The 26783-nt window shown below is 39.2% G+C and overlaps 1 protein-coding gene across 1 annotated transcript in view; it reads right to left on the bottom strand.

Moving 5' to 3' along the window:
- ATG5 (autophagy related 5) overlaps positions 1–22974 on the bottom strand; it is a gene marked incomplete at both ends in the record, with an annotated part of 68770 nt that extends 45796 nt beyond the window's left edge. Inside the window, 4 exons of the mRNA XM_079550513.1 lie at positions 5594–5756; positions 12073–12151; positions 18085–18212; positions 22867–22974. Of these exons, the coding sequence (XP_079406639.1) occupies positions 5594–5756; positions 12073–12151; positions 18085–18212; positions 22867–22974 (478 nt within the window). The remainder of the gene's footprint in view (positions 1–5593; positions 5757–12072; positions 12152–18084; positions 18213–22866) is intronic.
- Positions 22975–26783: the final 3809 nt, after the last annotated feature.

The following is a 26783-nucleotide window of genomic DNA, read 5'->3' as shown; positions in this document are numbered from 1 at the left end:
TCAAGTACTAGCAGTAATAAAGTACAGTGGAGATGGGATTCAAGGTTGGCTACTGGCATCTGTAAAACCTTTTAGTACTATTATCATCTAAATTAAATTAATTCGGCTCATCTTGCCTGCATGCAACTACATCACCAGTGTCAGAAGAATTAGGAGAAACTGCACGTACTGTTAGCTGTAAATTCAGTAAAAATAATAATTCATAAGCCACAGCGTAAAATGAACTATGGATTAAACTCAAGAAAAAAAAGGGTTTGAGACGAGCATGCTTCACGTGCATATTCTTATGCTATATTTTTTCCATTAGTTCTCAAATAAAAGTAGCATTCTAAAGACAACTGAAGATTCAAAGCATTGCTTAATCTTCGCAGGTTAGCAGGACATTTTGAAAGCTGTATGACAAAGCAGCATTTGGGGTCTGACAGATAATGAGGTATGTGAAAAGGGCTGCCTTCCCCTTTCTCCACAAAGGAGCCACACCTTACCAACACTCTTTTCACTTATTAAACATCCTCCCTACACAGAAGTTCCACTAGCTATGCTGTTTCCTCAATACTATCTCCCTTCTTTTCTAGGTCATCAACTTATCTGGCAGAAAGTAGTCCCTTTTGTTCCTAACTTCTTTCTATTATCTGTATGTAGAAACACATACTTCCTACTTAAATTAAGCTTTCTTTGCAGCCTAAAAGCCGGAGATCTGAGCACATATTGTGACTTAAACTGAAAAGAAAGTGCTGCTGACTATTAAACAAAAAAACAATCATCTTTGGAACACAACTCGCAGGCTAGATAAAAACAGAACAGCAGGGCTTGTCACAGACTTCCCTGGATGAGTCAAAGTTTAAATGACTCCTGACAATTTTACTCATCTCCAGTCTTCTGGACCAAATCCAGACAGCCTGCATACTTCAAACAAAATGAAGTCTGCTCTTTAGAGATGGTCTACTCAGACATTTGGTTAGACTTGTGCCTCCATCTGCATACTTCAGGAAATGAAATTCTTTTCAGGGAGAAGGTGCAATGAAGAAAACAGAAGGCAGTTCAAAAGAAATAAAAAAAAGAGGTTCTGTATCACTTTTATCTAATTAAAATAGCACTGGGGGGGGAGGGGGCTGACTGTTTAGAACCACAATACTGCACTTTTGTGGGTGCATCACTAGGTTACTCGTTTATGTATACAGAGTAACAAGCCAGTAAACATTACAGAACTAATGCTGAAGTCAGTAACAATCCATTTTCACGAATAGCAAAACACATCACCTTCCCAGATCATCCGAAGGAAGGCCTGCTCAGATGCATCTGATTCATTCTGCTAGTCTATCCTGACTGAATCTAGCCAGCTTTATTGGCCCCAGCTCAACACCAATACAGTTCTGGGCAGAGCTCTTCAAATCCTGCTTTCACCAGGCTGTTCCAGCACGAGCAGTCTCACTGTTCAGTGCATGTTATGCCCTCTTAACTCCAAAATATGCAGTTTGTGACAATTACTATAAGAAAAAATAGGCACTTCAAGAGAATTTTAATGACCAGCCCAGAAAGGTAATGATCTGCTTTTATTTTAATCCTCTTAAATGATACACACGTTTTCAAAGAACAACAGTTGTTCTGTCTTTCTGAAGTTAAACAGATCTCTGCAAACAGAACATTACTATTTTGGTAGAGATAAAGGGAAGAAAAAAAACGATGGCTTTGTGATGTGAAAACTGAGGGCTTGGCTTGTTCATTTGTTCTTTTGCTAATTTTCTGAAGGTTTTCTAAGTACATATTGCCTAATTTAGGTTTCAGATGGTAAGTTGTGATGACATTTCTTCAGTTATCTACACACACTTATCATCTTAGTCTGAGGTAAAGAACAGCATCAATTTCCATTGGTTCTTCACGAGAGAAAACACATACACATCACACCTGTGAGCCATGCAGCACAAAAGATATCGATAAGGTATGACAGTTTCACTCTCTGGGAGCTCCTATTTCGAACTTTGAACGTGATAACCCAGTAATACATGACTTACAGTCCACAAATGAGAAAAAAAACAACACAGGACTGCTTTAAATATGAAACTGAGAAATAAAGAAAATATAGGTCCCATTCTGTCTGTAACGTGAGAAAAAGATCACACGAATTTAAAAACTAAATACTGCATATTTTGAATGTTTATAGAACTTCTTTAATAAGAACAATTCAACATCGCCATACATTCATATCGTAGGTAAACCCTACAGTATGAATAAGCATTACATTTTTTTTCCACAATATTTTCAGTAAAATGACTTCATTATATTTTATAAAATATAAAGAAATCTTAAAAGTGGTCATGAGGTTTTACTGTTCATTTTGCCCACTCATGCATCTGAAACACCAAGTCCAGCTTTTACCAGCTATAAAGGATGCCTGTGAAAATTTCAGGGTATGGCTGCTTCTCTATCCACATCTGATGAAAAGCAGCTGTGCTGACTCTAAAAACCTTCTTTTATCAGAACTATTATATACCGAAAGTTATAGACGGTAATTCTTTGAACCATGCAAGAAATACAGCTCTCACACTAAAAAGAGTTGAAATCTCATTTGTTTGATCCTAAGTCATCATTAGGCCCACAGTCTGAATATTTCAAAGCAGAGTGCCTTTATTTTTCTACCACAAAAGGCCAGAAGAAACAGCCACCCACTTGAAAATCCTCTTTACCCATGATAAAAAGGGCCATAACATTATTATAGCAAGAACAGTAGTAACATTTTCCATCATTTCTGACCAAGGAATTTCAGCAATTCTTACAAAGGAGCAGAGGTCAATGTAGCTACATACCCTGCTTTTATTGCTTCCCCTTCATTACATTCAGGCATCCATGATATTAGTCAAAATTAAGATGCACCCATTCCAAAGAAGTGCTCTAGCTAAGGAAATATCTATTTTAAGGACAAAAAAAATCAACTCACTGAAGTCTGAGGAACAAGCAAAAGCACAGCTCAACCAGTAGACAGAAAATTACCTACTTAATTTAGTCACAGACTGATACAAAATCAGAAATAGTGGAAGGTGGGAAATAAAAGGTGTTAGGAATACCTATGACTTGTTACCAGCTACAAATTCACTATCACAGCTCTGTAGATGCCCCCTTTAGGGAGCCTACAGACACTGGAGAAGTTTATCATGCTAGTTTATCATACTCCTCTAGTACTTTCTTCTCAGCAGAAACATTTATATCGAATTATATTTGGTCATTACACTTCCTCAAAAAAGCAAAAAAGAATTCTTTTTCCAAAACCAAGTTTAATACTGAAGAACATACCCTGTAAGCACTGCAGTCAATCACTAAATAGAATAACACTTCCTATATTTAAGCAAAGAAGGAAATTATTTGAAGTTTCACAGAAACAAACCCTGTAGATGTATCATAATTTACAAGGCAGTATCGCAAATGCTACTTTCTTCTCTTTTTTGTGGTGATTCTTTCTTGTTTCACAGAGGTTTAAAATTATTACATCTCAAACGAAAGCCTATAAAAACATTCTGAAAAATATAACGTGCTTAAAAAGAGTTTTCTTGGTTTCACTAGCTTTTCTTGTTTCTTTTTTATGAAGATCTGAGAAATTAAAATTAGCATTTGAAAGTATTCAAGATTGTTTAAACTTCACATTTAGGTGCCAGATTCCACAGGTGCAATTTCTCACTAAATACAGTGAAACCTTCCTAAATACAGTTCAGCCTTGCTAAGCAACCTCTGTTCTTAAGCAACAGTAATATCCAGTTTGCCTAGAACTAAAGATAGACAAATAATCAACTAAAAGTGTCTGAGACGAGTACAAAAAGAAAATCCTGCCTACTTGTTCTCCTACCTTGCAATATTGAAGGTATCCATAAGAGGTTCTATAATTTCTGCTTAAATAAAGAGTCTTAACTCATACTATTTCTTTGTGCACTTATCTGTTCTGCCATTAACACAGTTCACTCACATTAGAGATCTTGTGGCTTCAACTGTAACAAGTGTTAATATAAAGAGCACAAAGTGTGCTTCTGCAAACACACCAGCAACAGGACTAAGGGACAGGATTTTATTTTCAGTAAAGCTAGTAGTTCTCAATATAGAAAGGAGAAGTATGCTGGCACAGCATTTTGCTTCTCTTGAACTCAACTGCTTGCAAGACAAATGCTACAACATCAGAATACAGTTTTCTTACAGAATTATTTAAAAAAATGCAGTTTTGATTGATTTGTGACAATACAGGCTTTAGGGAAATATATTTTCTTATGGATTCTTACTCCATGAGAAACACTTCATTTACTCATATACTCATTGTTGTAAATTGACATCAGTCAGTTTGCTGTCGATATCTACACAAAGCAATCTCTCAAGAAGTTAAAGTATTTTGAATTGAACCAGATTCAATACATTTTTACCAAAGACGTTTTACACGTATGTAATGCATCTCTCAAGATTTTATTAGGCAAAATGTCAAGTTGAGATAGCCCTTCAATTTCTAACTGCTTCAATTAAATCACTATCAGAAACCAGAGTTTCCAAGTAAGCACTTAGATTTCAAAATTATTAAAGAAGAAAAAAAAATTGAAAACCCACACACTCATTAAATAAACATACCAAATCCAAAATAATTTGACACCTTGCTGTCTAAAGCAAACACATGCCTCAAAACTTCTTGCATTCAGAGGTTTTCCTGTTCTGTTTAATTTTAACACACAGAATCACAGAACCATAGAGGCTGGAAGGAACCTCTAGAGATCATTTAGTCCAACCCCCCTGCCAAAGCAGCCTCCCTAGACCAGGTTGCACAGAGGAAGAAGTTAATTCTGTTTAGTATCTCAACATAGTTAAATGTTAACATAGTTAAATGTATTATCCCTTAAATCTTTCAGAAATCCACCAGTAATTATCTAACAACGACTTCAGAGATCAGGAAAACATACTAAAAATTATTTCACCAGCCAGTAGCTTCTGAAACCTACACACAACTTTCCAACCTACAGGTCTCTGAGAACCATGATAAGTAGGAAGAGATGCTGAAATGATGTTATGTTTCACACTGCAATAAAAATTCACACCCTCTGTTTAAAGAAAGAGCATTAATTTTATAATGTTCTGTTCTGCATTATTTTGCTGATTTTTTCCAAGTCAATGCTCACCAATGAAAGACCTTTGTGAAAGCCACAGTAAAACCAGGAATAAAAGTTAAAAGGGTGGAGGGAGTAAAATTATTAATTTTATTAATAATTTGTTTATCAAAGTCCACATCTATTGCCTATCAGTGGCAATCTGTAAGCATAAATGAGAGGAGAGCTATTTCTCTTTTACAGTCTAAGATAGTTCCAGGTGAACAGCACTTATACCCCAGGTGCGACCATCGGTTACACAAAACTACACTAAGTATTTTGTTGCTGGTTTTGTTTTGTTTGAACAGTTGTAACTCAACTCAATTTATGACTCAATTCAACTTCCTTGAATATCCCAAGCTAACTTTTGGGCTATCACATACTCACTGCTCTTTTTTAGTCAAATAGATCTTTTCCATGACATTACTTAAACATATTTATTAGCATGGTAGTACTAAACATAATTAATATTTGATGCAGTGTATTACCATTCTGCAACCCCATCCACAGTTGTTTATGATCCTTTTTTTGCATCTCATTGATGATTTGACTTTTGTGCTTTAAAGCATCTGCTTCTTTTATGCAAGCCATAAAATGAGCTTCAATCACATCCTTAGAATGGCAGTGCAGAAGATCCTTTTCCGGAAAATTCTATAAAGAGAAAGACAGATCAAGAGAAATAAATGTATCACAGACCTCAGAAGTTGAAGAATAAAAGATTATTTTAATCTGCTTTATATTTATACAACAGAAACAGACAGCAACTTTCTACTTAGCAAAGATAACATCTATTTTCTTACTGATGAAAGAAAGGTTTAGCAGTGAAAAATGTTCAAAAAAAAAATTAAAGTTGAACAATTTTCTGTAAAACTAGAAATTACTTTAAACTACTCAACCTCAACTTGAACATTTAAATACATAGGTGGATATATTTAGTCCCTTACCTACCTTCCAAATTCAGGGAAGTGTTTTAATATGCTTTCAAGCATATGTTTAATTCTCTAGCAGTTCCTACCACTTCTCAATGAAGTTTATGTAGAAAAGTTTCCTCCAATTATCATCATCCACATGTATGAATTACAGCATATAGGTCATCAGCAAACATTTATTCTCAAAGATGTTGGAAAGCTTTCTCCAATTTTACTTACTAGATGTGTTTACTGTTAGACTGCGTAACATGATTTCATGATTCCTTTTTATTTCATTAGCATCGCTGAGAGCATTCAACATTGCAGATGTACAATTATTACTTAGTAAGTGATAACTACCTTTCTAATTCATTTACTAAGAAAGTATAGCATTAATCTTGTTCAGGTACAAATCACACACTTTTGGATATTAACTACTCAGAAGTGTAGGTATAGGTGTAGTTTTTCTTCTATTGACAGCATCATTTGCAATCTTAAAATACAAGCACATGGTATCACAAATCCATTATTTGGATTTATTAAGTTTAAAAACCCTGCATGTTTTATCCCCTCCATATTCACTCCCTTTTCACAGTTGCTTATTGACTATACTGAACAGCACAACCCCTGGAATCAAACCAAAGTAGCATCATTAGTACTCCCCTTTATAACATGGGCTTGCCACATATTTTTATTTCTCACCTCTTACTCTACAATGTTCTCTTTCCTCTTAACCCATTAGAAATAAGCTGTTTAAAAAAAAGTTTTTGTAAGGACTGTCAAAACCATTTTGGAAATGCATGTAATAGGAGATATTTCAAAGGGTTTTTTTTACAACAGAGTTAACAAGTCACAGTAGGAACAACATTCTACTGGAGAAACCCATACCTTTCCTCTTGTAACAGCTAGCAATATGAAAAAGAGTTGGGGATAGCCTTACCTAGAAAGATAAGAACAATAGTACCCCCTTCATTAGATTACTGAAGAGAGGTTAGAGAGTTTCTGAATTACAGACTGGAGGGGTTGGCAAGGATCTCTGAGTCCATCTAGTGCAACCCCTGTTTGATCAGGGACACCCAGAGCAGGGTGCCCAGGCCCATGTCCAGGTGATTTTGAATATCTCCAAGGAGGAGACCACACAACCTCCCTGAGAAACCTGTGTCAGTGTTCTGTCACCTGCACAGCACAATATATATCCTGGCGTTCCAGTCTGTGCCCACCGGGCACCACTGAAAAAAGACTGGCTCCATTCTCACTCCATCCTCCTTTCAGGTATTAACAAATATTGGAAAGATCCTTCCCCCAAATTCTTCCCTTCTCTATGCTTAGTATTTCACACAGTGTTTTCTCCGTGACATTAATCCCTGACTCTGGGATCTGTGCATCAAGAAGATTATCTTCCAAAACCACAAGTGCAATAGGAAGAGAAGACTGCCAATTTCTTTCCCCTGAAAGTACAAACAGTTTGGCATCCAACTTGACAAAGAAGTACTACTGTTAATTCAGACCAATGGTCACAGAGCTGACTAGAAAACAAGACATAGATGAAGCTTGTTTCTCATATAGGTATGGCCAAGTACAAAGACTTTAGAGGAGATGAGCAAGAAATGAAAGCTCTTTCCAGAGCAAAGCTCACTCTCTCCTTCAATGCTGAGCATCTAAGCTTACCAGGTTCCAAGATTAATGGAACACATTACTGGGATTGTTATTTGCCTGCTGACATCTGCAAGAGCCTGTAAAATACTTTTAGAAGTTTAACTAACTTGTTCAAATGAAGTGTATTCTGGTAACCAATCCAAAAGAAAAGAACGATCAGAAATATTACATTTCAAGATCAAAAAGCTCTTCACATGCAAGAATTCAAAGCAAGACACCAGCATCCCTCAAAAAAGATGAAAGAACAAACGTACCTAAGCCAAGTAATATGGGAACCTACAAACTGACTTCCACAGTTTAAAGTTTAAGGTTTAGCAAGCTTTGAGAAAACAACAAATTCAAGAACTATGTTGTTACATGTGTCTAAGTGTTGAACTGCCAGGTCAGATATTCAAGTTTTCCTACAAAGATCTCCACGCTGATTTTTCTTCAATGAATTTCAAATGACAGCAAATGTCATTCCTTGGGAATGTGTTTTAAGACATGGCATGGTCTACAGAATAGCAAGGAGATACTTAAAACTGATCAAAGCAAGCTGAACTGGTAGAAAGTACAAAGATGTAAGAATTCACTTTCCCAGCTTCTAAGTGGTAACACTGGAAGACATTCCCATGATCTCGGTGCTGTCTCTTTTCCTTTAGATGAAAAACACTGGCACATTTCTATTCAGTACTGTGAGTAGAAGCTGAAGAACTTGAGCACAGAAGAGGTAACATATAACAACACTGCTACACCTACTACAGACATACTAAATTTTACTTACATGAGACTGCCAACATAAAATATGGTATCCTCACTTATATAAAATAGGGGACAGAAGAAGAAAGTTTTGCAGTTAAATACGTAACACATTCCTGTTTGTTTTTAAGTTCTACTTGCCTATACAGGAAATAGTGAAATGTAAATAACTTGACTCAGTTCCCCGAAGAAACAGACAATCATAAACAAGCTGGTAGTCACCTGTGGTTACGCAACTATGAGATTTGCAAAAAGTTTTAAGAGATCTCACTGGCAGCTTTAATTCAAATACTCCTATTACTGATGTCCTATTCTCTCTATGTCCTACGTCTGTAAAAGACAGGCTATTAAGAGTTGACCAGGATTGTCTTAGAAAGCTAAAGTACTGCAGGTTTTGCTTCATGTATCAGTAGATATTTACAGTATAATTTTAGTCATAAAGAGGAAAGTATCATCTGTACAGACAGAAGCACTAAGAAACTTCTTACATAAAACTGTTCCAAAACCATAGCAGGCAATTTCATCAGTCTGGTTTCGTAACCCCATTCCACCCAGACTTATGTATCAGTTCCAGTCCACAAAACACCTGTTTATACAATGACAGTCAGTACTAGGGTAATTTTTTTTTAAATTACACCAATAATACAGCATTAAAGGTCATAAAGATCATATCCAGTGGCAGTGGAATGGTCCATGTGTTTGTGTTTAGTTACCATCGACAGTCCTTTCTTTGAGAATTTTTTTTTTTTTTTTTTTTTTTTTTTAAGAAAAAAAAAGAAACCTACACCTCATTTATACTACTGGTTTTCACAATGTCTCTTAACAGTTCTATAATTCATGTACTACGTGGCAAAGCACTTCTTTTTCAGTCCACCAGACCCCATTTTGAACTAAGAAAACCAAGAATGGAAGACAGCTGATGCCATACAAAAGCAGATGGAGCTTCTCACTACAGGAAAGACATTGAGGCCCTGGAACGTGTCCAGAGAAGGGCAACGAAACTGGTGAGGGGTCTGGAGCACAAACCTTATGAGGAGCGGCTGAGGGAGCTGGGATTGTTCAGTCTGGAGAAGAGGAGGCTCAGGGGAGACCTCATTGCACTGTACAGCTTCCTGAAGGGAGGTTGTGGTGAAGAGGGGTTTGGCCTCTTCTCCCAGGCAACAAACAGGACACGGGGAAACGGCCACAAGTTGTACCAGAGGAGGTTTAGATTAGACATAAGGAAGAACTTTTTGTCTCAGAGAGTGGTCAGGCACTGGAATGGCTGCCCAGGGAGGTGGTGGAGTCGCCGTCCCTGGCAGTGTTCAAGAGGCGTCTGGATGAGGAGCTGCGAGATGTGGTTTAGTGCTTGTGGTGGCAACGGTGATGAGGAGACGGTTGGACTGGTTGATCTTATAGGCCGTTTCCAACCTTGTGATTTTATGATTCTGTGATTCACTACAATAGGTTGTCTGTAGAAAAGCAAGGGCCAGCAGGTAAGGGCTTCAGCAGAAGAAAGTTGTTTGCCTTTCACCTGGCATATCTGATTTACCTTCCTCTTCTAGGGACAGCATTTCCAGAGCAGTTCATCACCTCCTGCCAGCTACTCAAAATCCAGAGAGCTGGTTACCACGCTGAGAACATAAATAATGCTACGCATGCTGAACTTAATGGAAAAGAATAAAAGTTTCCCTCTTCTCCATAAAGCCACAACTTGGTAACAGAAGCAAGTAACCTAGATTACAATACCACAGGATTCTCAGACGTTAGTACTCTGTTCAGGTACATCAACTATGACTTAGGCAACTACAGTTCAGTTTTAGTAAAGATATAAATCAATGATGTCTCGTTGAATACCAGTAGCAGATGCAAATAAATTGTTTCTTCAACAAGGAATATTTTTGTTCTTTATTTGGCTGCATACTTTTGTAAAAGTAAAAATGAAAAGCCATGACAACAAAAATTAAAGCATGGAAAAATCTAACAGTAGCTAAAATAAATAAAATATATGGTTCTTTGAAGAGTAACTACACACAAATGAAAAGAATAATTCAGGCAGCAATCCACCTAGACTCTTTAAACTGTAAAGAATTAAAACACATGAAAATGTCATCAACATTTTGACACACTTTGATACATTGTGGTTATGTTTTACGTTAAGCATTAAGGTGGGCTAATTTAAACAAGCTTTCAAGTTACGTCAAAAACAAGAAAAGAGATTAAGCAGGTGCTTAATCCAAGGTGTTATGTTTTTAAAAACTAAGTTAGAAAAACTTCTAAAATAACACTTCTTTAGCAGTAAATTATTTCCACTGATCTTTCATGCATCCCCTTGAGAAAAACTTATTAGCTTGAGAAAATCCCCTTGAGAAAAACAAATTAGCTGATCTCTGGGCCAGCAGCAATACAAGGACAGTTGAAATCAGCTTTCATTACTACATGAAACTGAAATTCATTGCGGTGCTGCAATTCATTTCTCAGGGCAGCTCTACTTTGGGATGGCAACATCCTCTCCTTGCTACTGTTAGTCTTCCAGAGCTCTCAGGATGTGCAACAATTAAATCACAATCTATGAAACTAGACACCCTACAGTTTCTTCAAAACAGCTTGGAAGTTTCTTTACCCCACCCCTCTTTGACATATATCAGAAGTGTAGCAATTATAATTGTTTCAAAAACATCCCTGTCTTTACATTCACTTTTACTGTTTCAACATGCAAAATTATATATCCTAAGAACAATTATACATCATAAGAAAACACAATTACAGTCTATGCTTCAAAAATAAATCACATTACTGCTACTAGAAAGATCATTTATAAAAGAGAGGAATATTCTGAGTGAAAACATTCAATGACACTGCTTCCCAGAATGCCTTCCAGTATGCTCAAATCTCACGCTGAAGTCAAGCTTATTAATTTAGTGCTTTCTTTTGTACATTTTCCTATTTTGTTGTTTCTTTTATATCTCTACAGTAATAAACCAACTAATTTCATAGTTAAACATAATGATTTTTGGTTCTCACTTCAAAACATACCTGGCACCACCTTCTCAATGCATTTCAGAGCATGAAAGAATCTGGCACAAGTACTTTTCTGAGCAAAGATCAGTAGTGCCATGAAGTCATACCTAATGGTTTTACAATGCGTAATCAAGGTAACGTCTCTCCTGTGACTAAACTGTCACAAGACCAAACCCATTTCACTCAGTTCTCTAAGGGGGACCCACATGAAGTACAACTTCAAAGAATGATAGCAACTCCCTGACTTCAAGGATTTCTGCAGTATCTCATATCTATGTTAATGTGCCCAAAGGGATGAGCACTTCTCAATCTTCCAAGTCTTCAGTCAACTTGAATTGACTGTTACGGAAAGTTCTTCCTTTTTATCCACTCAACTGCACTGATGCAATCTCATAACTTCACTTGAAAAACAATTTTGGGTTTTCAGATTACAACAGAATCATTTTTAAAAGATCATTTTGAAAGCACACACAAGCTCATGGAAAAAAAACTGTAGATTTTCAGGAAATTTTAGCTATTTCCTGAGGAACAAACATTCTCATCAGAAAGTCCTACCATTTACCTGTTTGTAAAATAAGAACACTTATGAAAATTTTTCATAACTTCTGAATTTCATGTAATCCTGTGCTCAGTTGTTCTTAATCTAAGGTGTATTTCAATTTTACCTTGAAATGCACTGTGATGCTCCAAGGAAGGGCTGTATTTGATGCATGCAAATCAAACAGCAAACCAATTGGGTAATGCCTAGAAAATTAAAAGATTAAATGAACATAGAAACCGTGCATTTAATTCTACATACAACAGTTAGAATATCTACATAAATAAATTAGCTCCTTTCTTTCCGCAGTTCATGTTCATTTTTGTTTATTCAGAAAAAAAGTTTACACAGACGGGTATAATTGACTTACAGTTCACAGTAAAAATCAGGCCTGGAATTCACATATTCACATATTCAAAACCAGTGGTCTTAATGCTATGCCCATAGAACATTTCTAGCACTGCAACTGCATAAGCAGCCTACTGCTACCCTGTGAAACCCTTCCAAGTGGTATTTTAAGTTAAGAAGTTCAACATTAACACGAGTCGTTCTGACAGCAGCTGTTCAGACATTTGAAAAGCTAAATGATTTATCTGTAGAAAAGATGAAAAGGAAAAAAAAAAATGGTGATCCCTTCATCTTTACTATCAAATCAAGGGGAGGAAAACTAGATCAGAGTTTTGAATTTCAATGGTATTCTCAACTGGAGAACACATACAAATCTGCTCTCTCCAAATATTCACTTTTGTCCTGTAGCTTCATCCCTTTTAAATTCTTTAGAAGATGCAGTCTCCAGCAATGCAAATTATATCATGTACATAAAACTTCCAGGTATTTTGAAAAGCTCTGTTCTCTTTCCTTTCAAAGAAAAAAAAAATAATCAACCAACTGAAAAGGCCTCATTAGTTTCCTGATCTTACAAAGATAAACACACTTAGTTGTAAACTCAGCAGCTCCAATAAATTAAATAGGATTGAACAGAGGACGCAGAGTCAACCAAGAACGAGTTTCAAAAGTTCAAAAAAGCAGTAAGACAGTATTACCCTAAAAGCACCTGTGAGAAGCCAATTCACTCACTTCTAAGCTGTCATAAACAGGGCTCTGGCACCCTCTACTGGTAAACCCATGTAAAACTATGCCAGAAACACAACAGCAAAACTTTAAAAAGGGCACAATTCTTGAATTTATCTATTGCATTTGGGACTTCTTAAGAAAATAGGGGAAATATACCAAGATCTAGAACTGTTCTCTCCTTTCAGGGGGGATATGGGGGGAACAAAGCATACAGATAACGTATATATTCAGATTCATCCAGATTCAGTGGTAAAAACTTGAGCTTTATCACTAAGACGTTTTATTAACTGCCAATCATGCATTGAGTTCTTCAGCAGGGTTTCAGCAAAAGTGCTTTTCCAGACGCATTAGGCAACAAAAATCAGATTTCCTTTGATAATTATACAAACATTAAAAAAAACCTTCCCATTTATATATTATATATATATGTATGTACGTATTTATATATGTAGAGCTACAAAAGACACCAAACCATTACTGGCCTACATCTATTTTCTATCAAGCACAGATAACAAAATAAACATAATCAAGTTTAAGTGAAATCCTTGTGCTTTGTATAGATTATATTAGAATCACAGAATCTTTGAGGTTGGAAAAGACTTTAAAAATCATCAAGTCCAACCACAACCCAACCATACTACCCTAACTTTAACAACCCTCTGCTGAATCGTGTCCCTGAGCACCACATCCAAACGGTTTTTAAACACGTCCGGGGCTGGTGACTCAACCACCTCCTTGGGGAGCTTATTCCAGCTTAAATATACAAGCATATGCTTCTCATTCTGAAGAGGTTAGCCCTGAAATCATTTTGTTCATAGCTGAACACCTGAGACTGGTGATGACAGCAGACTGTGAGAAAAATCATTTTCTGTTCTGAAATGAAGTCTTACATTATGAGTAAGGCTTGCCACAGGAGTAATTCAGTAATGACAGGTAAGATTCTTCCTGCCTCAAATTCCAGCTCGCATACTGGCATTTAATCCGAAGCCCACAGAAGCCGTAAGTAATGCCTGTACATAATGCTGTATTTCATTTATTTTTGAGATGCAGTTAGAAGCATATTTTTTAAAAGTCTGTAATCAATAGCATGCTACATAAGACCAAAACTATTATTTGTATTTCATAATAATGCTGTATTTGTTAATCAAGACAGGATTAAGAAAGGCATTAAGAAGGTAATGAGGAATAAAAGAAGACTTGTCAATTTGTAAATGGGATGAAAAGGAGCAATGTTCCTTCAAACTCCGTTCTTAAGAGTGCATCTGCCTTGTGTTAAGGATCAATATTCCCTCATTAAAGATGTTGCATCCAGCAGTACTACTGTGATGCTGTTTCTGAACCTTTATTTGAAAAATGTTCATTGCAACTAAAGAAATATGCAGATGCTCTCAGGAACCAACAGTAACAGTAACTAAAATATAATAATTCAAAAACCCAAGCATGACTTTAAAGATTTGCTACCACTAAAGAATAGAAAAAAACAGAACAGCAGCTAAGGGAACCCACAGAAGTATTATTTAACACCCTCCATCCCCACCTATACACACACATACACACAAAGAAATCCCAAAAACAAAAATCAAAAATAGAACAAAAAATAAACCCAACACATGGGATTGGGGAAAATCAAACTGGTCTTAACTGAAGACTATAATTTCTCAACTATAATTTCTCAAAGGAAAAGGAAAAAAAAGGGGGTGGGGGGAGGAATACAAAGAAAATGTCTTAGAGACCAAAAGTCTCATTAAAAAAAACATGTAGCTACAATAACGATTGGTTTGGGAAAGCCTTCAGTCTATAGAAGCATAACAGCACTGACTTCTAGCCATTCTCTATTTAATACTGCTTTTGTTATTACACAGAAGGTGGTTTCAAGGTGTGAGAGATGCCCTTGAAAACATAATTTTAAGAACTTTAAGTCCTTTTGAAAGTGACAGATGGGTACTGATCAAATGGTACCTCTGTCTTTAGCCAGTTCCTAACTGGGCAGGGTAAAGCATCCATTCCACTGGTACCACAGACCTCCCACACAACTGCCAGGCCTTGAGCATAATTCACAGAATGGGGACAGAAAGTCCACTGAAGTTGAGCAATTGCACACAAGAATGGTCACAACCTACACAATGCCCTCCCCCAGAATTCACCGAAGAAAGTTCCCTTGGTATATCAGATGCATCCACTCAGCTTGGGCAGCTGAGAGGCCTCAAGCTGCCAAGAGTGCTTGCAATCTCTCCTGAGGGCTAGTGGAAGCAGAGGTGGTGGCACTGCCTGCAGAAGGGATGTGTTGATGGAGGAAGTGCTGTCAATAAGCTGAGCAATGGGAGGCCAGCACACCACTCAGTGTCAGGGAAGATAGGCATCTCCACCAGGACTTTGCAGAGGTGAGACCCTGAATGCTCAGCTGCACAGAAGGTGGGTCTGCAGCCACTGGAGCACCAAATGGCGACTCACAACATGAGGAAGACAAGAGGTTATGAGCTCTGATAACAAAAACCAGGCCCGCCTCCACTTGCAGTTAGTGCTCCAGTGGCAGAAAGCTGAAAGTTCCAAGGAAACTGCAGAGCAGCCTGAACAGCACAACCACCAAATAGAAAGCAGTAATAGTGGTAGATTAGAATCATAGAATCATAGAATCACCAAGGTTGGAAAAGACCTAAAAGATCATCCAGTCCAACCGTTCACCTATTCCCAGTAGATCCCACTAAACCATGTCCCTCAACACAACATCCAGCCTTTCCTTGAACACCCCCAGGCTCGGTGACTCCACCACCTCCCTGGGCAGTCCATTCCAGTGCCTGACCACCCTTTCTGAAAAGTAATACCTTTCTAAAAAGTAATAAGTAATTACTCCTACTCCCAGTCCTAGATGGGACTCACTCTCCACCTGCCCACTTCACTTGCTATAGAAAGGTTTATCTGCAACTTCTTGGCAAGCAGAAGACTAGCAGGTTTTATCCTGGACAACTAGTCCCTGCTATTCACCCACATGGGTGCAAATAGTAATTGCTGAAGAGGGGAATCTTGAATGTATTAAAAGTGAAACACAGCTTCAGAGGCTAGGTGGCATGCCCACAGGTTCATGAAAGATAAATGCTCAAGGGTGACAAATGCATGTCAGTAAGCGGTTGTGGAGCTCGTGTGGCAAGAGGATCTTAGTTTTTACAATCACAAGACACTCCTTTAGGACAAAGGTCTGCAAGGGAGAGATGGAAATGCCTAAGTGGGGCAAAAGCATCTTTGCCTTCAGGTTGGCTGGTCTAGTGGCTATCAACTATGAGCGTAAGGGCTGTGAATAACAACCCACACTCAAATGAGAAATTAGTGGACATGGATAGAAAGCAGGTGGCAAAGTGTGACAGCTACAAGAGAGATCTTAAAATGAGAAATGAATTACAGAAATGCAGGTGGAGAAGGAGCTTTCCTCCCACCAACGGAAGTCAAACTTTTCTAGCCCTTTCCCATCTTGGGAAACTACTTTCCAAATCCCATAAGCAGATTCTGCCTGCATTTCCTTCAATGCAGTTATAGGTTTAAGCTCCCCTAACTGCACGGTGTCTGAGAGTATTTGATACACTGCATTTTCATCTGTACTGCTATGGAGTCTGCTGACCTCTTCTGGCAACTCCTTATACACAGACCTTCCCCTAACACACACCTGCAGGGAAGGAACTCATCTTCCTGTGCCCCAACAGTCTGATAGGAGGCCTCAGGCTCTACCTGGAATTCCAAACAGGAAGCGTTGCACCCTCTTCCAAGATCTTGGTTTGAGTACAGCAGAGCATGAATTTGAAACTGTTTGAAATTTATTCAGTACTCACTGCAAAACTGAAGAGCTGCAGCTGAAAGGACAGACACTGTATCCCAGCCAAGTATTACACAAAGCAGATTGCAAGAAAAATGACACAGTGTAGACTAAGTAATTAGAAATATTACAATCAATCACAGAATCAAATATTTGAGTGAGACTAGATGACATTTAAAGGTCCCTTCCAACTCCTCTTGCAATGAGGAGGGACGCCTGCAGCTAGATCAGGTTGCTCAAGAGCCCTTTCCAGCTTGCCTTTGGATGCACCACTCATGGAGACATTCACCACCCCTCTGGGCAACCCGTTCCACTGTTTTACTGCTGATGTAATGTTTGCTAATCACAAGACGTTCCATGCTATATTCATAGTAATAAAATATTCAGTTTCACTTTTGACAGCCAATTAAAAAAAGCTACAACAGTCACTGTTTGTTTTTTTTTCCTATTATGATACAAGAAATAGAAGAGATTCAAAATACTAAGTCCTTGCCACAGGTAGGACCAGTGCTATCTAAACAGAGCCTAGAAAACACTGCAGCTCTCAGTGTTTTTTCAAACTCAAGCAGAAAAAGAAAAATGAAAAAAAACACCAAAACAAAACACTTGCACAAAGTACTCAAAAACTAATCAAATAAGACTGTATCAGTGTGATTCTCCAAACCCTTAGGAAAAAAAATGTATTTTTCACAGACCACATAACAACAATAACAGAATCGCAAGTAATTATTTCAATTAAGTTGAACACAATTCAGCAAAGGTCTACACATCAATATTATTTTATCTGTTTTTAAGCACAAAGGCATATCGCACAAATGGAAAGTAAATGTTATGCACATCTTATTGCCTGCAAGCAGAACATCTAATTCACATTAACACAGAAAAAAAAAAAAGTATTATTTCCAGAGATTTCAGATGTCTTCAAAATGCAGAATAAACTCAACAGATTTCTTTGGTAATCCTACAGCAAGAGACAATAAGGCCAAAAATACAGGCATTTCATATTACGAGGACAAGAACAAAAACAACAGGTGCAGCACAGCCTCTCTTTTATACATAAAGTACAAGCAGAATCATCAGTATTATGCTCAACATTTAAACCTTCTTCAGATTTTCCTCCAATCAACATCTTCCCAATCTTCCTCCTCTTTCACCTTCTCTGAAACCCAATGAAGTGGTTAAGTTAGGAGAAGTATTGACACTGTGCTAAACTCATAAAGTCTCCACACAATGAACTGAGAAAAGGCACAAACTTAAACTCACCATTTCAGTGGCGTACCTTCATATTCAAACCATATCTCATTAACTTCCTCTTGTCTCATAACTTTCTGGAAATGTTTCTTCACTTTGTCTGTTACCAGTGTCAAGTAGCTTATTCTTGGCAAAAGCAGCTGAAAGAAAAAAAAAAACAAACACATCCTTTAAGTACACATAAAAATTACTAAATAAATAAAATGCTTTAAGTTATGGGTTTCCATAACCAAAATTCAGCGTTCTATTTTTTCCCCTTAGAAGTAAGATTTCATTTTGGACAGTTTTCTTATTAATGGTTAATGAAAAGCTACAAACATATGCATTTAAAAGTTACATAATAGCAGTATCCAGTAGTCTAACAAAAAAAAAGTCAAAACAAGTGCTTAATTCTTTTCATGTAGTGGGAGGCAGAGGACTAGAAACTAATTTCTGCTCTTCCCTATTCCAGCAGGTCAAAGAACAAAGGTAACGTTTTCATACGAAGAGATAAAAACACATGTTCAAACTTCATACTGAATGTAACAAGTGAGGGTGTATCAGCTAACATCCCCAAATCAAAATTACTACAAAATAAATTAAGAACAAAACAAAAACATAACTGAAACCAGTTGCTTAGGAGTTTGGTTTGCAAGTGTGTTCTATATATCCAATAGGTGGCAATTTCATTTTCTTAGCCTTAGCTAAGATGTTGAAAGGCAAATCAAGAGCAATTTATAATTCTTCTAGTACTTAGCTTGACCAGTTACTAAAATCAGGAAGAACCATAGAACCATTTGTGGTAGAAGGGACCTTAAAGTCCATGCAATTCCAACCCTGTGCCACGGGCAGGGCTGCCACCCCTCAGCTCAGCTGCTCAGGGCCCCATCCAACCTGGCCTTGAGCCCCTCCAGGGTTGGGGCACCGCAGCTTCTCTGGGCAGCTGTGCCAGCGCCTCACTGCTCTTGGAGTAGAAGATTTCTTTCTTGCATCTAATTTAAATCTACTCTGGTCTAGTATTAAATGTGGAGGTTGGTGGCCCTGCATGTGGCAGGGGCGTTGGAGATTCATGACCCTTGAGGTCCCTTCCAACCCTGGCCATTCTGTGATTCTGTGATACTCTCTCTTAGGAGAAATGGCAATGGTTTCAAACTACCAAGAAAAGTGTCAGTACTTTTTCATTCGAAGTAAGACCTCATCTTACAGCTTTCCAGTGTATTACTTTTTTCCTCTCCACTGTAATGTTATGCACTACCCAAAATGGAACACTGAGTTCAGTTTTGTGGTTTTTTTGTTTTGTTTTGTTTTCTGCACCCCCAATCACATTCCCCTTAAAAATACAGTGCTGTGCTCAATAACAAAAGTCAAACAGACTACATCAGTCAGTAAATTGACAGTTGCACTGGACATTTACAGTCTGTAAGCATTTCAGTATTCAATGAGAAAAGATTAACCTCCTTGCAAAAGAAGATTTAGCTTTGCTTCAGATATTTTAAGTGAGTTATATACACCCTATATAGTTAATCTTATTTCCCAATTAATAATAAAACAGGGATAAGGAATAAAAAAAATAATAATAATAATTCTGTTTTACGTACTTATGGAAAAATAAACATTTGGTTTGCCACTGTTATTCATTACTACTGATGCTTCTTGAAATATTTTCAAGGCCAGGCTGGATGTGGCTCTGGGCAGCCTGGTCTGGTGGTTGGCGACCCTGCACATAGCAGGGTGGCTGAAACTAGACGATCATTGTGGTCCTTTTCAACCCAGGCCATTCTATGATTATTCTATGATATACTCTCAGCTTAAATGAAAATAGCAACAAGAACTATTGAGGGAAAAAAAGAAAACTGAAATAAGATTAGGAGTTCTCATTAAATTAAGAAAAAACAGAACTTCAAAACCTTTACAAGGTAAAATGAATCCTCATAGTTTAGTACATGCCATTTACCAAATTACACAAACTGCAATGCCTTCCTTTTGCAGATCATGTACTGCTACAGAGTTTAATAGCAGCAACCTCTACAGAAGGCATTCCTGGTTAAATAAAATGAAACAATTCCTAATGCTTAAGTAAATGCTTGCAATATATTCCTCATATAGATAGAACACCTGGGTTTTGCTGCATTAAAAACAAAAAAAAAACAACAACAAAAAAACCAAAGCACAACAACACCACACCATTTTGCAGCATGCAAAATATTGTAAAATGCAAAAATTCCAGATTTAACAGAAAGCAGACTGGTTTGATCACCAATGCATCCAGGATAAAGAAATACAGCCTAACCCAGAGTGGCTTTACATTGCTCGCTGTTACAGACATTTTAATAGAACAACCCTTTTCACACTTGCTAAGCATAAAGAAGATCCAGCAAAAGTTAGTCCCTTGTGCCAAGTACCATGCTATGACTGCCTTACTTATTTCATTCTTCACACCTAATGAATCTCTGCCAATGAGTGCTCTGCTTCCAGCACGTGCTGCTTCTGACTCTTCTTCGCACTAAGACAAACCGTAAACTACTTCAAAATCAATACTGTAGACATTTTGAGGACTGAGGAAAAAAGCAGATCGTTCAGCAATAAAGGCAGTTCAACCTAGGTGTTTTTAACTGCACTTCCACTCCAAATTGTAAGCACCCATTTTAAAGAAACATACCTACTGATATATCTATTTGCAGTGCAGCACCGCAAAGACATACCTGGTGGAAATAACACAGTGCCTTACTTGAGCAGCTGAGTCTTGACGTCACTGCTTTCCAAAATGATGGACAAAATAGTTTAAAATTAACTCTGCTATTCCTATACATTGCCACATTGTGTTACATGCATATATCACCCCTGTGCTGCGCTAATGCATCTAGCAGACGTGGCTGAATAGGGTATCCAACTACACCACTCAAACTGAAATGAATTGCAGAGATTCTGGGTTATTTTTTCTAACCCCTCAACTCTTCAGATCTATGTCTTCCCATCTTCATGAAGCAAGTTCATCAGAGCAGAAGCTGTTTTCCTCTTAACACAGTGACACCAGTATTTCCTTCCCATTTACAGAAAACAGACTGGAACACAGAGGTTGTATCTACTTTAACAAGTACTGAGGTGTGATAACAGGAGATGTGAAAAGCAGGAAAACTGGTGTCAAGTGCTGGGAATGTTTGCTAAATATGCTTGGAGAGGGTTGTTTCAATTCAGCCTCATTTTTATTCCAAAAATTGAATACTGATTAGCAGCTAATGCAGACTGATCTCAGGCCTAAAGTACATCTTCAGCTTTGTGTGAAAAAGGCTCAGCCTGGGGGCTCTGAAACTGTTCTGTGCTAGAAAGCTGAGCATTGTAAGAAGGGGAAAAAAAAGATCTTCAGAAACATACTCCAGACTGGAACCAACATATTAATGCACAAGCACATTGAAACCACGAGAACTCAACCATGATGTAAAATCTTAAAATGGATCCTTGGTTCCTTCAAGAAGTAAAGCTATGTTATCAGCTCCAACACAATCTGCAAAAGGGAGAACCTAAAATTTGAGAATTATGATTTGCTAGTAACTACATTTTGCAGAACGTTAAGCCTTGAAATTTTCTGCACATGCTTGAAGTATAGTAAGACACTGCCATCTCTTAGGGTTAGGAAGTTAACCACACAGAAGTCAACATGGCTTCAGGGTTTTCACACTGATGTTAAACTGATTAAGACTGCATGTTTCAATACTAAAACTTGTGCATACTGTATGAGAGTTACATTAGAAGTACATGTATATTTTAAAGAGTTTTAAGTGAGATTGCTAAATAGTTCAGAAGCATTTGGCATACAGTTGGGAGGTAAAAAAGTACTTCTTTTTCACCAGTGGTGAAACTAAGGCATAGAGAGCTAAGCACTATCATTCCTGAATGAAAAGCATTAATGATTTATTAGATTTCAAAAAACACATTAAGCACACAGGTATATCAGTAACTGACTAAAAAGAAATGCTATAAATTAAATACTGTTTTATCCAGTAGTATCTTCTATAAAGCATGGAATGAAATATGACAAGATAAAAGGATTTTGGAATCACAAACTCAGTACAAGATTTTTTCCTCCCACATACTTGTTACTTTCCAAGATCAAGTTCCACTGAACCAGCTAACTTCCCCTATCAATCAAATGCCTATAAGGTGCAGCAAGGCTGAATACTGCAGGGCACTCCGTAAACTAACAGCCACGTTAGCATTAAGCATTTCAGCTTACAACTCAAACACATCCACCACCCTTATCTGTATCATCAGCTATCAGTCCAGTCTGATAAGACATCACAGGTCCTTTTCCTACTAGATCTCTCAAACCTACTAGCATTTAAAGAACACACTGAAGTTATCCATGAAAGAAAAACTGCAGTCAGTGTTTATGAACTGACATTATGTAACTAATTTTTGTGTTCAAGATGGCACAAAGCTCTAGCTGAAATTATTTGTGCAGTAAGCAACATACAAGTTCTTTCTTCTGAAGAATCTTCAAGAACATACACTCATGGTGAGTTTGTACGTACAGCCTCCACTTTCCATTTAATTATTCGCTGAACTTTCTCATAAGTTTTTCTAAGATCTTAATTACCCATTGTAACTCAATCTCACTGGTAAAACAAATCTGAGTTTTTTTTAACTTACTGAGAAGAAAGATGATTTGCACAGCATGGTCATAAGGTAGTCCCAGAAGTTTCTGGGAATATGAAGAAAAAAGCCTTTTCTACACCTCTACAGTGTGTATAATGAACCTAAATGAAGGAAACAGAACCATGGGATCAGATTGTTCATGACCACCTTGGTTATACTCACATAATAAGGCTCAGCTTCCCTCTCAGTTATCTCATCCTGATACAGAGTGAAGCAGGTCGGTATGCGCCCAAACCACACATCTCGAAGCACATCTTTGTCATCTGTCATTCTTCCAATGGATGGTGAAGCACATGTAGATCAGTTTGTTTCTTCAGCTGGAACTGAAACCCCACTCCCCCAGAAGAAACAAGTCACCACTGCTGCTGAACAAGGTTTTTCCACAACCACACATCCCCAGGCACGGTCAACATAACTGCATCACAGTGAATGCACGTTCGCACAAACAATATCCCAAGCTGAAAGGAACCCAGAAGGATCGCTGATTTCAGCTCCTGGCTCCACACAGCACCATCCAAAATCCAAACCCTAACCCTGGCAGCACCCTCTCCATGTTTCTAGAATTCCGGCAGCTTGGTGCCGCAACCACTACCCCGAGGAGCTGAGGTGGGTTAAGCCAGAGAGGCCTTCAGCTGTACAGTTCCCCAACTAGAGAGCGTGCAAGGAGCAGACACGCCGCTTCCCGACCCGCAGCGTGCCCTAGCGCAGGCCCGAGGCCCGATCCCCACAGCGCCCGCCGGGCCGCCCGCAGCTCCACACGCCGCGGGGGCGAGCGGCGCGGCGGGGTCTCGTAGCGGACAGCCGGGTGAATCAGCAACGCCGGGGCGCACGCAGCAGCACAAGGAGGAACACTACAGAAGCGGCCCCCGCACGCTCTCCTCGAGCAACAGCGCGACCGGGCAGCGGCGGCCCCAGAAAGGAACAGGCAGCACCCCTCGGACTGTAGAGCCAGGCGCGTAGGTACGAACGAGCACAACCGTTACCTGAATGCGCCCCCCGCCACCGCTTCACGCTGGGGGTGCGGCGACAGGCAGGAATGGAGTGCGGCCCCGCCCCCACCTTCCCGCGCATGCGCCGCCCCCCGCGCGGCTTCAGCCCGGGAAACGCTTCCGCCCGACTGTGGGCGGAACTTCGGGGGTGGCGCCGGAGGCGGTCTGCGGAAATGGCGTCGAGAGGCGCGCGGGGAGTTCGAGGCGCGCGGGCGGGAAGGAAGGCGCGGGAGTCGGCAGTCCTTGTAGTGCGGGGCTGCGGCCACCTGATGGCGCTGTCGGAAACGGCCTGAGAGACGAAGCGCCTCAGCCGCTGCCGCCTTTCTGTGGGTTTTAGCCAAGGGCTGGCATGAGTCCTGCTAAATAACCCGTTTTGGCTGAACGTCTCGTCCGTTAAAAAACGCCACTGAGGTATGGTTTTTATTTTTACTTCGGCGCCGGCCCAGTTTCATATCCTTATGGATGATCTGGGTGAGGGCGTTGAGTGCGCCCTCAGTAAGTTTGCAGAGGACACTGAGACAGAAAGAAGCGTCCACCTGCCTGAGGGCAGGAAGGCCCTGCAGAGGGATCTGGACAGGCTGGGTCGCTGGGCTGAGGCCAGTTCTGTGAGTTTCAACAAGACCGAGTGCCGGGTCCTGCACTTTGGTCACAACAACTTTGCACAATGCTACTGCCTTGGGGCAGAGTGGCTGGAAAGTTGCAGAGAGCAAAAGAATCTCAGGATGTTAGGTAATAGCCAGCTGAGCGTGAGCCAGCAGCGTGCCCAGGTGGGGCCGATGGCATCCTGCCTTGTATCAGAAAGAGTGGGTCAGCAGGGGAGGGAGCTTCTGTACTCAGCACTAGTGGGCTGCACCTCAAGAACTGTGTTCAGTTTTGGGGCCCTCACTACAAGAAAGACATCGTGGCCCTGAAATATTGTCCAGAGAAGAGCAGCGAAGTTGTGAAGGGTCTGCAGCCCAAGTCTTATGGGGAGCAGCTGAGGGAGCTGGGATTTTTCAGTCTGGAGATGAGGAGGCTCAGGGGAGACCTCATTGCTCTCTAAAACTCCCTGAAAGGAGGTTGGAACGAGGTGGGTGTTGGCCTCTTCTCCTGCAAAGTTAGTGACAAGACAAGAGGAAATGGATTTAAGTTGCATCAGGGAAGGTTCGGAGATTTGGAAGAATTTCTTCTCCAGATCATGGTGAGGTATTAACACAGGCTGTCCAGGGAGCTGGTGGAACCATCATCCCCAGAGGTATTTGAGAAATGAATGGATGTGGCACTGAGGGACATGATTAGTGGGCGTGGTGGGGGTGGGCTGACAGTTGGATTAGATGTTCTAAGTGGTCTTTTCCAAAAATAATAATTCTATGGCTTTTATGGATGTATATTTACTGATTCACACGATTTGGGGACTTTTAGTACCTTTTCCAGTAACCTGAAAGATTAGAGAAACCCAAGGATAGGGTTTCATTTGTACCAGTTTAAAAGAGCTCATCGTGATAATCTGTTTTTGATTAAACAAAAATATTCTGAGCATGAGCCCAGTTATAAATTATCAGAGGGAAAAAAACAAAACAAAACAAAAAAAAAAACAATGTTGTTTTCGTCAACACCCTGTAAGCAAAAAGTTTAGCCGTGGTACTTCTGCAATTTGAGATGTACCCGGTGAAAATTTCCCAACCTGTTTTCCAAGGGTTCTTGTGAGTCCCAAGTCTAGGACATATTGATTCAAAATCAGGTAAACTCAAGGTTTAGCTGAAATAAATGAAGTTACCTGAAAACTGAAGTAATTTTGCATTTGGCATGGTCCACCTCAAAGTATAGGGAAGGATGGCACACAGTATGTGCCATGTTCAAGGGCTTTATGCTCCCAAGTAGCATGGCAGAGCTGCCTGGCAGCAGGAGCAAGGGACATTCCCTTATGCTCCTAAATACAGGCAAATTACACATGCCATGGGCAAGGCCTTTGGGCAGCACCTCTGAAAGACACGCTGGCACCAAGCAGACGAAAGGGCAGGAGTTCCTCTGGAAGCATTATCCATACACTCTGAACAGCATAACCAACACGGATGGTGTGGAAACCACTGTCTGGTGGACCTGCAGGAACTTCTGGATGAGGAAGGCCACTTTTATGGAGATCTCCATTTGGATCTCAAAATAATAACAATAATAATAATAATAATTTGTCCTGGTTATAAGATTAGTGAGAAATCATTGTATATGTGGGTTTCCCTACAAGAAATCAAGGAGAATTACATGTTTTTTCTTTGTCTTTTGCTTTTGTGTATCTTCAGAGTTCTTCTATAGAAGAGGATTGTTTTAGTTGTGTTTAAGATTTTGCCTGATCACTGCAACTAATGGCAGCTGATACTGAAAAGTAAATGTCCCAAAAGCATCCACTGGCCCAGCTGCTCCCGCTCTTTTTTTTCACAGGCAGGAAGCCTGCCAGCACTGTTATTAGCAGTAGAACCAGCAGTATGCACATACTGAGCTTGTGGCCTGTACTCCCTGCACTTATATCCTGAGACCATACTTAACATCGACTGCATCAGCTCTTGAATCATACCATTGGCTGTCTGTGCTGTGTAATCAGCATTCTGTTGATTATTTATGGCACTTTCCAAACAAATTAAACGTTTACTTTTGCATTATGTCCTCATGTTGATTATGAGGAACATAGGCATGTGACTCCACTTCATAGGTTGAACACTGAACAGCATCAGAGTGCCTGAGTCTTTTTCATTATTTACATACAAGATACTAAGTAGAGAATAAAACACAGTAAATTCTAAAGTGTGACAAGATGCTGCTTAGAGAATCTTACTTTTTTGTAAACTTCCTAGCAAGCTGCCCATGTAGTTACTAGACACAGATGCAGCAGGGTACATTGTATGCTCTGTATGAGATTATAAAGACATTAGTTCCATACACAAATGCAGCTCCACTGCTGGGGAAATGAACATGGTTGTAGACAAATGCATGAAATGTAGTGTTGATACTGAATGAATAAAGTAAACCTGAAGTGAATGCCAAATTTGATATATTAATATGACTGTAAATTAATTCATTTAATTCATATTAAAGGTAATTGCTGAGATGGAATGTCAA

The sequence above is a fragment of the Tetrao urogallus genome (genome assembly GCF_951394365.1).
Source record: "Tetrao urogallus genome assembly, chromosome: 2".
NCBI lineage: Eukaryota > Metazoa > Chordata > Aves > Galliformes > Phasianidae > Tetrao > Tetrao urogallus.
Note: the sequence above shows the minus strand (reverse complement) of the source record. Positions and strands in the feature narration are given on the sequence as shown.